At 39.0% G+C, this 14,563-nt stretch overlaps 1 protein-coding gene across 1 annotated transcript in view; it reads left to right on the forward strand.

Moving 5' to 3' along the window:
- The first annotated feature begins 316 nt into the window (after positions 1-316).
- LOC132140006 (reticulon-4 receptor-like) overlaps positions 317-14,563 on the forward strand; it is a 108,375-nt gene continuing 94,128 nt past the window's right edge. Inside the window, exon 1 of the mRNA XM_059548757.1 lies at positions 317-789. Coding sequence (XP_059404740.1) covers positions 768-789 — 22 coding nt within the window. The 5' untranslated portion in view covers positions 317-767. The remainder of the gene's footprint in view (positions 790-14,563) is intronic.

Consider the following 14,563-nt stretch of genomic DNA (forward strand, 5'->3'; position numbering starts at 1 on the left):
TACAAAGTATGAAAAAGATGACTTATCCTTGATGAGGATCTCTTGGTGTCATTATTATATGTAGCCTATGTATGTATTTATGTATATATTTGTTTATTTATTGAATCGTCTATTACTAGTTTATTACCAAGGTTGACAAGCTGGAGACTTTCATATTATTATTATTATTTATATTTTTTAATTTAATTTTTGCATAATTTGTGTTGATGTGTTTTAAAATTGTTAAAAAAATAATAATAATGATTACCCATATATTAATCTCTAAGCCGCCCCGCCAACTCTCTCTCTCTCTCTCTCTTTTTCTCACGCGCACGGCGCCACAGCCTATTTCCGTTCCTCCCGCGCGGCTGCACGGACTCTCGGATCTTTGGAATACTTCTGCTTTCACCGGAAATGTGACATACAGCCTATATGGATTCATCCCGCCAGTAGTTTATCCCTCCTTCCAGAGTGATTTCCCCAGCTCTCGGCAGTCCTCAGGGCAGCTCCGTGTCGGCAGTGAGCAGCAGATCTTTGAGTTTGGATGTTACTGTGATTGTATCTCTGTCCAAATGACTGAGAAAGGAACCACCGGGAGACGCTGCTCTCCGTCCCGCGCCTGTAAGGCGACCGTCGGGTAAAGTTTGAGCAGCAGGGATGATAGTGGTTCATCTTCCGTGAGGTTTGCAAATTATTAAAATTTACCACAGCGAGGAAAACACCATCTTCTCCAGACCAAAGGGGACATCTTTCTGGGATTACTCATTTACTGGATTTATTCGTAAAACATGAAGGCTTTAATTGTTGACGGTAAGTCATGGACATTATTATTATTTATTTATTAAGTTATATTTTCTGAATTCGCTGTTTTTGATTTATTATAGACAGTTTAACCGCCGCATCTATAGGTTACGCCACGCGCATTCCCAAATGTCTGTCACGGACGAGAAGGGTATTATGTGCTTGATTCCCGGTACATATTGCAAACACTGAATAGGTGTGCTCATATATTCAGAACTCTCCGTAAAGAAAAATACGGTAATTTTGTACTATCGTACGCGACGCGAATGTTACACTACGAACACGACGCTTCGTTAAAAACGCGTTCTAGTTTGACGCGTCGCAAACAGTTTGTCCCGCTGAAAACAGTCTGTCGGGAAAAGTCAAAGTTGCTTTGGTATGACAAGAGCTTAAACCTATGTCTCAACTCTTTAATGCGCGTTCATGAAGGGGTGCGCGAGCTTGAGTATCTGAATAGGTTTACGCAGGGTAGTTTACTAACTGTCGAGGTTGGTTAGCAGTTTCCTACCGCAGACGACACTCTTCCCGTTGTTGATACAGTTCGAAAATTGAAGATAATTTTTTTTTTTGTAATATTTATATTTTTTTCTTTTTTAAATCAATTTGAAATTTGCTTCTAATTTTAGATACTAATAATGGGGAGGTTTCAAATACATCCTGTGTTTTGTTCAAGACGTTTGAGTAAATCTGAGTAGTTTCATATGGGGTCTGCTTATTTGCATATGGTGTTTGGGGGAGTGGCCATTGGCTTTTAAATCAGAATATTTAATTACAAAGGCCTGGACAATGAATGGGGGTTTATAAGGATTGTAAATAGTTGTTGTTGATAATTGATAGTTGCGCGTGCAGTACTGTCCAGTTTTGTGTTTAATGCTAGTGTTTTATTTGATTTATTCTTATACAATGTTCAAATGTGAAATATATTTGAGCATTTCTTTTCTTACAGTACCAGTATCTGAAGAAAAGGACCTTATCGAATATGCTAACTTTAGTCATTAGAATTAGGCATATGTAACTAAAAATGAGTATTTTCAGAGTATTCTCCTCTTAATACATGCGAAATGTAAAAAAAAAAAAAAAAAAAAAAAAACGGTTTATATTCTCTGGTTTTCCCTGGTGTTTATTGATAAATAGGTCAAGGAAGACTTTATCTATCAAGTTTTATAATAAAAAATTCAGTCTAACATTTGGTTTGCGTTCTAAATCAGGTTAATTCAGAAAGGTGCTGTCCATGGTGCTGAAATCAACAACATAAAGTCTCAGCTTCCTGTTTTGCTGTTTTCAACCCAAAGAGGACAGCAGAGATTACGGCACTGTAAAAATGGTTGATGCTGCATTATACCTGGTCTAATTAGGCTTTAACAAAGCATTGACAATGTTTGTTTTGATTATACTTGTGAGCTCGTCAGCAGATCTAACTAAAGATCACATCACACGATCACAAGAAGCTTTGGGAGGTGGTGAAAAGCAGCAATGCTCCACCCTATACAGCAGAACTGACTGAATCCATACATTTCTTAGAATGAAAGCATCTCACTGCACAACTCTCATCCAGCAAGCTCAATGCACTCTAGATTAGTTTAAAAAGGTATTTTAGATTAGTGAAAAATGTATTGCAGGGATTTAAGTAAAAAAAAAGGTTATGTTGTGTTTCATGCATGACCAACTTGTGTGTCTCCTCGCGGTGTGCTTTCTCACAGGGGTAGTTATGTTGTTTAGGATGCCAGATGGACATATCCGTCTCATAGTTTGGACCCATTCTGTATTTGTGACCCCGCCTCGCAGAGCTAACCTGATTGAGCTGAAAACACATTAAATATTCCATCATAGTGAGACGGAGAGCGTTAAGGATGAGAAAGAGGGGTAGTATAGTTGTGCAGATGGATCTGCCGGGGGTGGAGAGAGGAGAATGTGAGGAGGAGAGGAGAATGAATAAGGAGTCTTCATTTCTGTAATGTGATGTGTGGAGGTATTGGTATTTGGATGATAAATGATGTATGTTTTTGTTTTAGCTGTGGATCCTGTAATTAAAGCTAGAGCAAGACGAAGGATAGCCCACTCAGAAAGCTTTTACTCTTATTTTCTTTCTCACTTCAAACTCACTCACTTTTGGCCCTTATAAGCAGTAGTCAACAATAAAACAATCTGATTAATTTCAAAATGAATGAACAGTAGCATGACATTTACATGACCTCTGTGTTTAAAGTGGGGGGGGGGCAGTCATTACAATTTACTCACACTGTAAAAAAAAAAAAATTAAAGTATGCTTTACGAGAAAATAGTATTTCAGTCTTTCTACTTAAAAATTTCAAGTTTAGTTTATTGTTACTTGCTGTTTCTTTGTAATTACTTGTGAAAAAAAGTGCCATAAGCCATCTGACTTATGCAGACGTGAACAGAACATGAGCAGTATATTTATCCATTGGAAGTCTTCCCATTTGCTAAAACTCACAATATTCATTTGCACTTGCTTTCACATTTAAATATGGCTCCTTTAGGTGTAACCAATCAAGTTTGACATTATTAACACCAATGCCATTGGTGCAAGTTTGATGAATGTGCATCTCTTAGGTTATAATCTTACTATACAGTATAGGTAATATTATATACTAAACCAACATGCAATATGAAAGCTGAAACCTGGGCAGTGAGTTTAGAAAGGACAGTGAGTTTAGAAGTGTTTCAGTCAGAAAGCATTGTTAACAGAACAGAAAGACATTTGTGTTTTAAGCTTGTAGCTATTGGGTCTGCAGTTTTGCTTGGGTTTGAAGTCTGAAGAGCATTTTTCTCCAAAAGGGTTTTAGTCTCTGTTTCAGACAGGCAGCTGTAAAGATTACTTTTCCTTCCTGACGGTCGAAAAATTTATTAAAAGTGCTGAAAATATTCCAGCCTGCAGCTCTTCAACACGGAGAGCTAATTCACTGTGGTGAGCTTTTAGTATAAAGCTTTGTCTTATAACTTTCACTCATTCTGTCACTCTCAAAAAGACCCTCTTCATAACCACCCATATTTACACAGACAGCAAACAAGGCATTTGCACTCAAGTCTCCTGTTATCAACCAAATAATGTGGATGATCAGAATACATGGCAGAGAGCAGCAGACTCACAGAAAGGCTCTGTTGGAGGGAGGCTCATTCTGCTGAGAGGTCTCTCTGATATAGAGCTTCATCTGCTACTCGCAGGTGTGGAACAAAGGGTATCAGCTGTTATGAAGTCGCATTGGTTGACGTAGGATGAATCAGACTAGCTGTGGTCTGGAAAGTGCTGGGATTTCAAAGATCATAGTAGGACTTGGTGATATTTTTCCAATTGTGTGCAATGACGTGTGTGGTCTGTTTGTTGAGAGCTTTAATGTTGAGAGCTTTAATGTTAAGAGCGTCACAGTCAACAAATCAAGTCTGCCTGATATTCCAGTGGATTTACAAGTAATTTTGTTTTCCTTTTTGTTTTGTAATTTGAATCTGAGTTATACAGTATATAGGGATGCAACGATACCATTTTTTTTTTCAGAACTGATCCGATACCGAAAAATTGTGATTATCTGCTCATACCGATCTAATCCGTTACCAGTGCAGTTTTTTTTAATCGATATAGAATTTCCATACTTCTCTGTGTTGACCTGATCATTACTCTTTTGTGTTAATCACACAACACAACACAACTTTTTTTCAATTTTAATGAAAAATAACAAATGAAAAATAAAAATGTAATCATAATCTATGACTAAAATACTATTATAAACTAATTTATTCACAAATAAAAGTGAATAAGTATAAAATCTGGTAAAATGTTAAACTACTTTTTGTATTATTGTAAAATACATTCATGAAAAAACAAGTATATACATTTATATAGAAATCTAAAAAAAGACATTTATTTTAAATTTATAGCACAGTAATAATGGCAACAACATGTGATAGATAGTACAGAACAAGAAGGACTTTTAATAATCTTTGACTGCACATAAAAGTATTATAATACTAAAGGTGCCAATGCAGACCAGCACAGAGTGCTTATGCACATCCCGTGCGCAGAAGAATGAGCTTGAAACAATACAGAGTCACAGTGTGCAGGCTGCGCAGCCCTCCAAGTCTGCATAGAAAAGTTAGTACAACACACAAGCTGCTCTGCTCGTGTTCATCTTCAGTTCTCTCTTCATAGCAGTTCAGCTGGTGTACTGTTTGAGTAAATCAATTACTCCAGGATACTGGTTTATTTTTGCCTCAGAGGGAGTGTTAGCCATGTTAAAAAAGTAAATAACTTAAGTCATTTGTGGATTAATGCTTCCTGGAGACATCAGTTTTAAATGATTCAGTCTGATTTGGTCAACTGGTTCAACCGTTCACTAAGAAGAACCGGTTAAATTGAATGATTCATTTGCAAACCGGACATCACTTGTACAAAGGGAAGAGGTATTTATACGTACTGTATTAAATGTGTGCGTTAGTTTATTGAGCCTTTTCTTTGAACAGTTTTAAACCTCAGTTACTGTGCGCTCTTGAAGATAGTTTCATCTTTTTTACTGTAACCGAACACAACACACAGTTTGTTTGCTGAATGGAGGATGACAGACAGCCGCAGCTGAAGAGTTTATGTGAACTTGAATTTAATTACTTCAATATTAATCTGTACCTCACGCTGAACTATGGAACAGCTTCAGAACACCTAAAATATGTCCACAAAAATGTTTTTGTGCCTTATAATGGTTAAGGGAAGTCGTGGCCTAATGGTTAGAGAGTCGGACTCCCAATCGAAAGGTTGTGAGTTCGAGTCCCGGGCCGGCAGGAATTGTGGGTGGGGGGAGTGCATGTACAGTTCTCTCTCCACCTTCAATACCACGACTTAGGTGCCCTTGAGCAAGGCATCGAACCCCCAACTGCTCCCTGGGCGCCGCAGCATAAATGGCTGCCCACTGCTCTGGGTGTGTGCTCACAGTGTGTGTGTGTGTTCACTGCTCTGTATGTGTGCATTTCGGATGGGTTAAATGCAGAACACAAATTCTGAGTATGGGACACCATACTTGGCTGAATGTCACTTCACTTTCACTTTTGGGCCTTTCGTCTGTACGATACCCGATCAGCACAAAATGCCAGTATCAGAGCCGATACCAACCCTGAGTATCGGATCGATGCATCCCTAGTTATATATTCAATTTAATTTCAAATATTTAAAATTTGTACATTTTGTATATTTTGTTTCAAATATATATAAAATAATAATAATAATAATACATTTAATAGAAGAAAAATTTAATGAAATAGTACTATGTACTATATGTACTACATGTACTCTATCTATCTATCTATCTATCTATCTATCTATCTATCTATCTATCTATCTATCTATCTATCCATCCATCCATCCATCCATCCATCCATCCATCTATCTATCTATCTATCTATCTATCTATCTATCTATCTATGGATAAGTGGATAAGTCGATATGACACAGTGAAATAAGACACATGCCTTTGGTGTGAGAGACCCGGGATCGAATCCACTGTGAGACACCAATGTGTTCCTGAGCAAGACACTTAACCCCTAGTTGCTCCATAGGCATATAATATAATAATATAATAATATATATTAATTGTAAGTCGCTTTGGATAAAAGCGTCAGCTAAATGAATAAATGTATATATATACCCTAACCCTAACCCTAACCCTATATATACACACACACACACACACACACACACACAAATAGTATATATTTCAATACATATTTACTGTAAGTATTGTATATTTTCTATATTGTGTATATATAAACACAAAATCAGTTGATATATTGATTATATTAACTATATACATACTTTTTGTTTACATATTTTTGTATTGTATAAGTAATAACTATTGCAAATTATTATGAAGTATTGAATATATATATATATATATATATATATATATATATATATAAATAAAAGTAACTGATTTTTTTCATAAGAGTTTGTAAGGCAGAGAGTGGGAGAGTGAAGTTATCAAGGTCAATGGTCCTTCCATCTTTCTGCCAAATAGCATTCTGAGTGATGGTTGACCTCAAACTGACTGCTAAATATTGCATTTAACGTGTAGAAACAACTGAGGCGAGATGCAGGTATAATCAAGAATGATTCTGTGGCATTATGTTACTTCGGATTGCTGTATGTAAAGAAAATCAAATCATCCTCTTGGCTTTTGACAGCAATATAAAGGAGGCCATTATTATAGAGATATCTCTTCTAATTATTATCGCTCCTGTAAGTGTAAATCTTGTTTGCTCGGAGTCAGTTGTTCAGATGGCAGCATTATCAACAATCAACAAGAGGAGACAGGAAACCCCTACCTTATTCAGTAGATGGGAAGCATGAACGAGTCACTGAGGATTTAAAGAATGGAGAGTAAACTGATTGTATAGAACAATAACAGCTATAAGAATATATAATAATATGTTAATATCACCAAACATAAAACCCCAAACACTAAACACAAATATATGCATTTCACTCTTCTTTCCTGAAAGTTGTTCATTACTAAGATAAAAAAGATTTTTGCTCCTGTGTCTCAGATTTTTTTTTTTATGTTTTTGCAAGTTTGGGCACGTTTCTCAGTAGATCTCAACAATGTCTCAAAATCATAGCTGATTTTATGAGATTTCAACATGAACTAAGCTTGTACTTGTACTGTGTGTTAACAGTTGACTTATCTGTGTCTATTTTTATTTATTCTTAGGATTTTAAGAGGGCTGATTATACGATTTTCTAAATATGTTACTTAAGTCTGATAAGCTATGAAACAGAAACACTATTGTGTGTTTAGGTTTGTCTTTGACAAATGATGTAATTGTATCGATCCAGAATGGTAAAAAAAAAAAGGATACTGAAATTGTCAGCTTTCTGTATCTTGTGGGCTTCAAACTGTCAAAGCTGTATGTGGTTAATGCTGTGTTTTGCAACATTTGCGGATTCAGTTTTGGCCTAAAAAAAATAATAATTCCATTGCGTATAGTATGAAAAGTATTGCAGGTGTGGTGAGAAACTCAATAGAAGCTCATCAAATCCCACTGAATGAACTGAATCCACTGCAGTAGCTTCATTTATTCAGGTAATCTCACATACTATTGCATCAGATGAGCTCTCTGTTCAGCAGAATGACCAAACTGCATCAATCAGATGACCTTTACAGATGCAGTGTAATGATGCTTTGCAATCTTTCGCTGACATGGAATGAGTTGTGTATGAAAAAGGAGGATATTGTTAAATTTGAAGTTATTCTTGGCAAAATAAGCTTAGCTGTCATGCTTAAAGGTATGAAATGGTGTTACCAGCTGTACTCGTAGCAGCTTTTGACTATTAAAAGGCTTTGAGCTATAGCATGGAATGAAACTAGAACAACTTTCGATTTGAAATTGGGGAGAAATTTCATCTTTGAGAAATTAAATCACCAGCCACAATTGTGTTGGATAATTATGCCACCATTTTATTTTAATGCATTCTGCAATTTATTTTATTTTTTCATTTTAGAGTTTCACAGATTATTATTCTATAGGAATATATATATATATATATATATATATATATAGGAATGCGATCTCTCTGAATACCCGATTCTGATTGGCTGGCAGGTATGCATTAAAACCATAGGTTTTTTGCACAGGTAGTTCCAAGTCAGTTTAATTAATCGATGCACACTCACACATAAACACGGTAAGAGGAAGAGATGTTGGAAATCACGCTGTGCACAAAACTTATTGTCAGCGCTGCATTGCAACTTTTATTAATAAAATAGCCTATATACTAGATCGCTACATTATATTCCTCCGCAATTAGGTGGTAAAATCGCTGTTTTTGATGTAACTAAACAGCTTGTAGAGATAGAGTCGCACAGACGAAGGTTACTCACACACACAGCTGTCGTCTCTCTCTTAGTTGATAATTAATTCAAATAAATGCTATAATTCATTCAAATAAATGTGGTCTTACCACAATATTTAATCTCTGTATCTGATATAAAGCGGCCAGAATGCTAGAACTAATGAGTCGTAACTGTCGAAAATAACGTCTCGGTTACGTATGGTAACCCTCGTTCCCTGAAGGAGGGAACGGAGACGCCACGTCGGTGACCGACAAATATGGGATATCGCTTCGATAGACCAATCTTCTTCGAGTGTAAATTAAACAAGCCAATGCACATTGGCATGCAATTATTGCATCCAGCTGCCGCTGATCACTGCGTGAGTATAAGAAGGCAGCAGGTGCAATGCATTCCAGTTTTTCGCCGAGGAGCCTAGCCGGGGACCCGGCAGCTCAGTGGCGGTACAGCAACCATGCTCAGAACAACTCACCGTTGTCAAAGCACTACTTCACTGGGTGAGATTGGATAACACTGGGAAAACGTACCCGGTCCACTTTGAACCGGGACACTGCGGAAGCTCCATCCTTACGGAAGGAGGTCTCGGAGGCAAATACACATATAGCATCCGTTTAGGAGTATACAGAGAAATTTGAGGTGATTAAAAACCCTCTTGGGAAGGCAGAAGTCTGCCGGGGAAACACGGGCTCTAAGGCTATACTGTGGACCATATACACATACGAGTACCGCTTAGGTCTCAATATGGAACCCACCCTTCCATGGTTCTCACGGATACATCTTGAAGGCCTGGCGCCGGATGTTCCGCCGTGTCCAGCTGCTTAGGGTGATGGAGGATCTCAACAGGGTCTACAGTACGGACACTATGGAGCAGTTTAAGCAAGCCGACACTAACTGGGGCCTCTCAGTGCCACTACCCTTTTGAGGTGAGAACACAGGAGGATACTGGCTCTACACGAAGTCTATAGAACCTAGCGAACGTGTTAGGGGTCGCCCAGCCCGCAGCTCTACAAATATCTGTCAGTGAGTCGCCACAAGCCAGCGCCCAGGAGGATGCAGCACTTCTAGTTGAGTGAGCTTGCAACCTGAATGGGCAGGGCACATCCTGAGCCTGATAAGCCAGGGTTATGTCATCCACAATCCAGTGGGCCATCCTCTGCTTAGAGATGGCACTCCCCTTCTGCCGGCCTCCGTAACAGACAAAGAGCTGGTCTGAGGTCCTGAAGCTTTGTGTCCGGTCTACGTAGCACCTTAATGCTCGGACGGGACTAAGCAAAGCCAGGGCTGGGTCTGCCTCCTCCAGGGGCAGCGCTTGCAGGTTCACCACTTGGTCTTTGAAGGGTGTAGTGGGAACCTTGGGCACGTAGCCAGGCCGGAGCCTCAGGATTACCTGGGAGTCAGCCGGCCCGAACTCTAGGCACGAATCGTCGACTGAAAATGCATGCAGGTCCCCTACCCTCTTGATGGAGGCCAGTGCAAGCAGGAGCAGAGTTTTCAATGAAAGAAACTTTAGCTCAACTGAATGCAAAGGCTCGAATGGGCCCTGCTGTAGTGATTTAAGCATTAGAGACATGTCCCAAGAAGGTATACAGGGGGGCCGGGATGGATTTAACCTCCTGGCCCCTCTAAGGAACCTGACGATGAGGTCATGCTTACCCAAAGACTTCCCATTCACGGGGTCATGGTACGCAGCAATAGCAGCAACCTGGACTTTGATGGTGGAGGGAGACAGCCTTCGCTCCAACCCTTGCTGCAGAAATGACAGCACGACCGCAATCGGACATCTTCGGGGGTCTTCTCGGCGAGAAAAACACCACTCGACGAACAGGTTCCACTTTAAGGCGTAAGCGTGTCTCGTAGATGGTGCTCTTGCCGAAGTGATGGTGTTCGCTACCTCTTGGGGTAGGTCACCTAGAACCTCCGCGTCCCGTCCAGGGACCAGACATGGAGTTTCCAAAGGTATGGACGTGGGCGCCAAATGGTGCCCCATCTCTGAGTCAGTAGATCCTTCGTCAGAGGAATTGGCCAAGGAGGTGCTGTCGCAAGGAGCACTAGTTCGGGGAACCAGGTCCGCGTGGGCCAATACGGCGCTACTAGCAAGACTTGCTCCTCGTCCTCCCGGACTTTGCACAGTGTCTGTGTGAGAAGGCTCACTGGGGTAAACGCATACTTGCGTAGGTCCCGCGGCCAGCTGTGTGCCAGTACATCCGTGCCGAGAGTTCCCTCGGTCAGGGAGTAGAACAACTGGCAGTGAGAGGTCTCTGGAGAAGCAAAGTTGCGACATGCGACGAGAGCGCAGACCACCTTGTCGGTTGATGTACGCAACAGTTGCAGTGTTGTCCATTCGGACCAGCACATGCTTGCCTCGTAAGAGACCTTTGAGGCAGTTCAAGGCAATTGGACGCTTGCAACACAACAGGGGTAGTGCAGCCTGAAGTGTGCAATCCACTCGACACAGGAACGACTGCCGCTGAAGCACCGTCTCGCCAACACACGAAGCTTCCGAGAGCGTGCTGAACTCGTAGTTCACAGCAGACACAGTTGAGCAGAGCGATACTAACGCTCGGCTCCGAAGCGAAAAGCTGGAATGCATTGCACCTGCTGTCTTCTTATACTTACGCAGTGATCAGCGGCAGCTGGATGCAATAATTGCATGCCAATGTGCATTGGCTCGTTTAGTTTACACACGAAGTAGTTTGGTCTATCGAAGTGATATCCCTTATTCGTCGGACACCGACGTGGCGTCGAGAGTGAACGACTGAAAGGGAACCATCACTTTTACTCTTCTGGTCAAATATTGTGCTGCAATCAGTTGTCAGTGCTGGCAAATGACTGTGGTATAAGCAGGATAATGCTTGGCTTTCTGTGCATTAAACAATTTTAATGCACTCTGCAGAAGCAACCACCAAATGCGTTATATATTTTTAAAATATATAAATATATTTTAATATATTTTTTAAGGTTTTTTGGAAGACTTTTATGTGCACCAAGGTCAAATAAAGAAAAACACATTTTTGAAATATCATTACAGTTTATATATTCCTGTGATTACTTCCGACTTCAATGTCATATAATCCTTCAGAAAACATTCTAATCTGCTGATTTACTGCTTAAATTATTATCAGTAATTATTGGTGCTCAATTATGGGTTTTCATTATTAATGTTGAATACTGTTGGCTGCAAATTAATAAGAAAAATAAAAAATTAAAGAGATTACTGCTTGAAATTACTGTTGAAAATCCAGCTTTGACAGCTTTGACATAATAAGAATAAGTTAAATTTAAAGTTATTTTAAATTGTTACAATATATATATATATATATATATATATATATATATATATACAATAATATATAATATATATATATATATATATATATATAATGTTATTTAAACTCCTGTACACTGATAACCTCAAAAATATATCTGCCACAGTATACAGTAAATGTCAAAGCAAACCTGGCATGTTTCCTCCGTTGCACGCTGTATACATCATACTGTCCAGCTCTATTCTGCACAGTGTTATACTTCTGTGTTAATTAGCCCTCCTCCCGGGCAGGTACATTTGATCAAAAACTTTTGTCTGCATTAAATTTTGCATAAGCAATCATATGTTAATGAATTGTAGTGCCTGAAGCAGGATCTAATTGCAGTGAACACAGAACTTAGAACTGCCAGTGTAATTGACAACAGGTGGACATGCAGTAAAGTGTCCCTCTGAGGATTAGCTCCAACTCTGTCTCCAGACAAAAAGCACTTTCTCCCTTTCAAAGCAAACACGGAAAGCTTCAAGCTAACAAGTGAGCCCATGCTCCTCTTTCAAGCTGCGGTAGCCATTCTGTCTTCTGAATCAAAGATTAATTAATGGTGATTCAGCTTCATTTTTTCCTCATTACAATACTCAAATATAAATGCTACAGCTAAAAACCATTTTTAGCCGAACACACGCCCATGGTAATGAAACATTTATTCTTTAATCTGGAGAGGAGAGGTGTCTGTGAGTAGCTGAATAGAGCTCGTGATGGATGAGCTGGTAAATAGTTAATTAGACAGAGCACAGGACGACCTTAAATTAGGTGCTTGACTAGAGCCTTTGTCTGGACCATAAGTCAGTGTCGTTCCTCCTTTTCTGTGCCGTCTCACCATTTTTCTCTTTGCGTGTCTTTGTTTGGACCTCTCCAGCCACCTTTACTCTCTGTTTCTCTCTGCTTGCTGTCACTTTTTCGCTTCCGTTATCACTCAGGCAACCGTGATTCATCACACCTTTAACACCACAGATCCATTAGTGACAATCTTTTAGCATCTCTTTTAGAATCAGCACAAATGGAGTGCGAGAGCTACAAGGCTTTGGATTCAGACTCTGATACAAGGTCTTTATGATATAGATTTATTCTTCTGGTTTAAAGCTTTGATGTTAAAGCAAATAGAATTAGACAAAAGCAGTTTTTGCAAATTTTCTCTCTTTTTTTTCTTTCTTTTCTGGTCAAAACAAAACTGACTTGGGAAATAACTCCCATTAAAGATAATGGGTATAACAGAATATGAACCTATTCTTACAGTTTTTACAACAGAGTTTAAATATGTTTTACAAATCTCTCAAGAACATGTCTGGTCATAAACCTGGACACGTTTTCATATGATTTCCTGTGATAATTAATCTGGACCTCAAGGGTGCATGGCTGATAAGGCATTATCAAACACTTATCATTTTACAGTAGACTATCCTTGCTAAAAAAAAAAAAAACTCGCTTTTGTTTGGATCTGAGACTATATGTTTCAAGATTATAGATAAACAAGTACACTTGAGATATCACACAAAACCTTAGCGTATTACACTGATATTGATTGTTCCTCTGTTAACTGATGCTGTTGAATAAGACTGAGAATTTAATCAAATATGGACAAAGGGTGTGTATAAGAATTGTGTTTTATCTTTTTTACTTCTTTCTTCTGGCTTTAAATGAGTATTTCTCTATGATGGGGAATAAAACATTCTCCAAAACGTCTTTGGAGAAACAGGCCTTATAAACAACAAAATCCTGATTCCTTTTACACAGCTTCTAAATAAAATTCAGAAGTACAAGCGTTGCTCATTTTAGACGTTTTTTTCATTTGAGAAAAGAATGAGTAAGTATCAGACAGATCGACAGAGAGAGACAGACAGATAGCTAGACAGAGAAACAAAGGCACAAAGTGAATGGTTGATATACCCACCGGAGAAAAAAACAAACACTATAATAAAATGAAACAAAGCGTGAAACAGAATAGAAGACAAAAGATTGTGTTTTTCATCATAAGTATAGTTTGAAACAAGCAATGTATCTACATTAGGATTCAGGACTGGGTGGAAAAAAGATATTTAGACCATCATTCATATGGTTGGAAAGGAATGAGGTATGACAGAAGAGAAAGCAATGTCTGACAGAGAGAAACAACATGGATGTTTCACTGGATCTGAGCAAATGACTTAAACACGATTACAGAGATCCCCACCTTGATAGAATAATGGCATTATTGCTATGGGGATTTTTCCCACAATGTGCACAACGTGTTTATGGGAGTGAATGAGGTGAACTCAATGCAGATGTTCTGGTGCATAATAATAGAGTTTTCTGGGCCATTTCAGATCTAGGCTATCAGTCCAAGCATAAGCAGAATGAAAAATCAGAGTCATAACAAACAGTCAGAGAAAGATCAGCTACAATTCAAAAATTATAAAAAAAAAAAACAACAGTACTTGCAAAGGTCCCCTGCAAAACTCTCTGCCGCAATCCTAGGCTGTTGTGGGTGGTTGTTAGTGCAGATGGATGGTTTCTAGGGTGCTCTGAGTAGTTGCTAGGTGCATGTAAAGCCGAGTTCAGACTGCACGATTTTCAAAGTAGTCGGGTCACTGTTCTTTTCACACTGCTTGACTATCTTGGCCAGCATTCAGTCGCTGC

This window comes from Carassius carassius, chromosome 4 (assembly GCF_963082965.1).
Source record: "Carassius carassius chromosome 4, fCarCar2.1, whole genome shotgun sequence".
In the NCBI taxonomy this organism is placed as follows: Eukaryota; Metazoa; Chordata; class Actinopteri; order Cypriniformes; family Cyprinidae; genus Carassius; species Carassius carassius.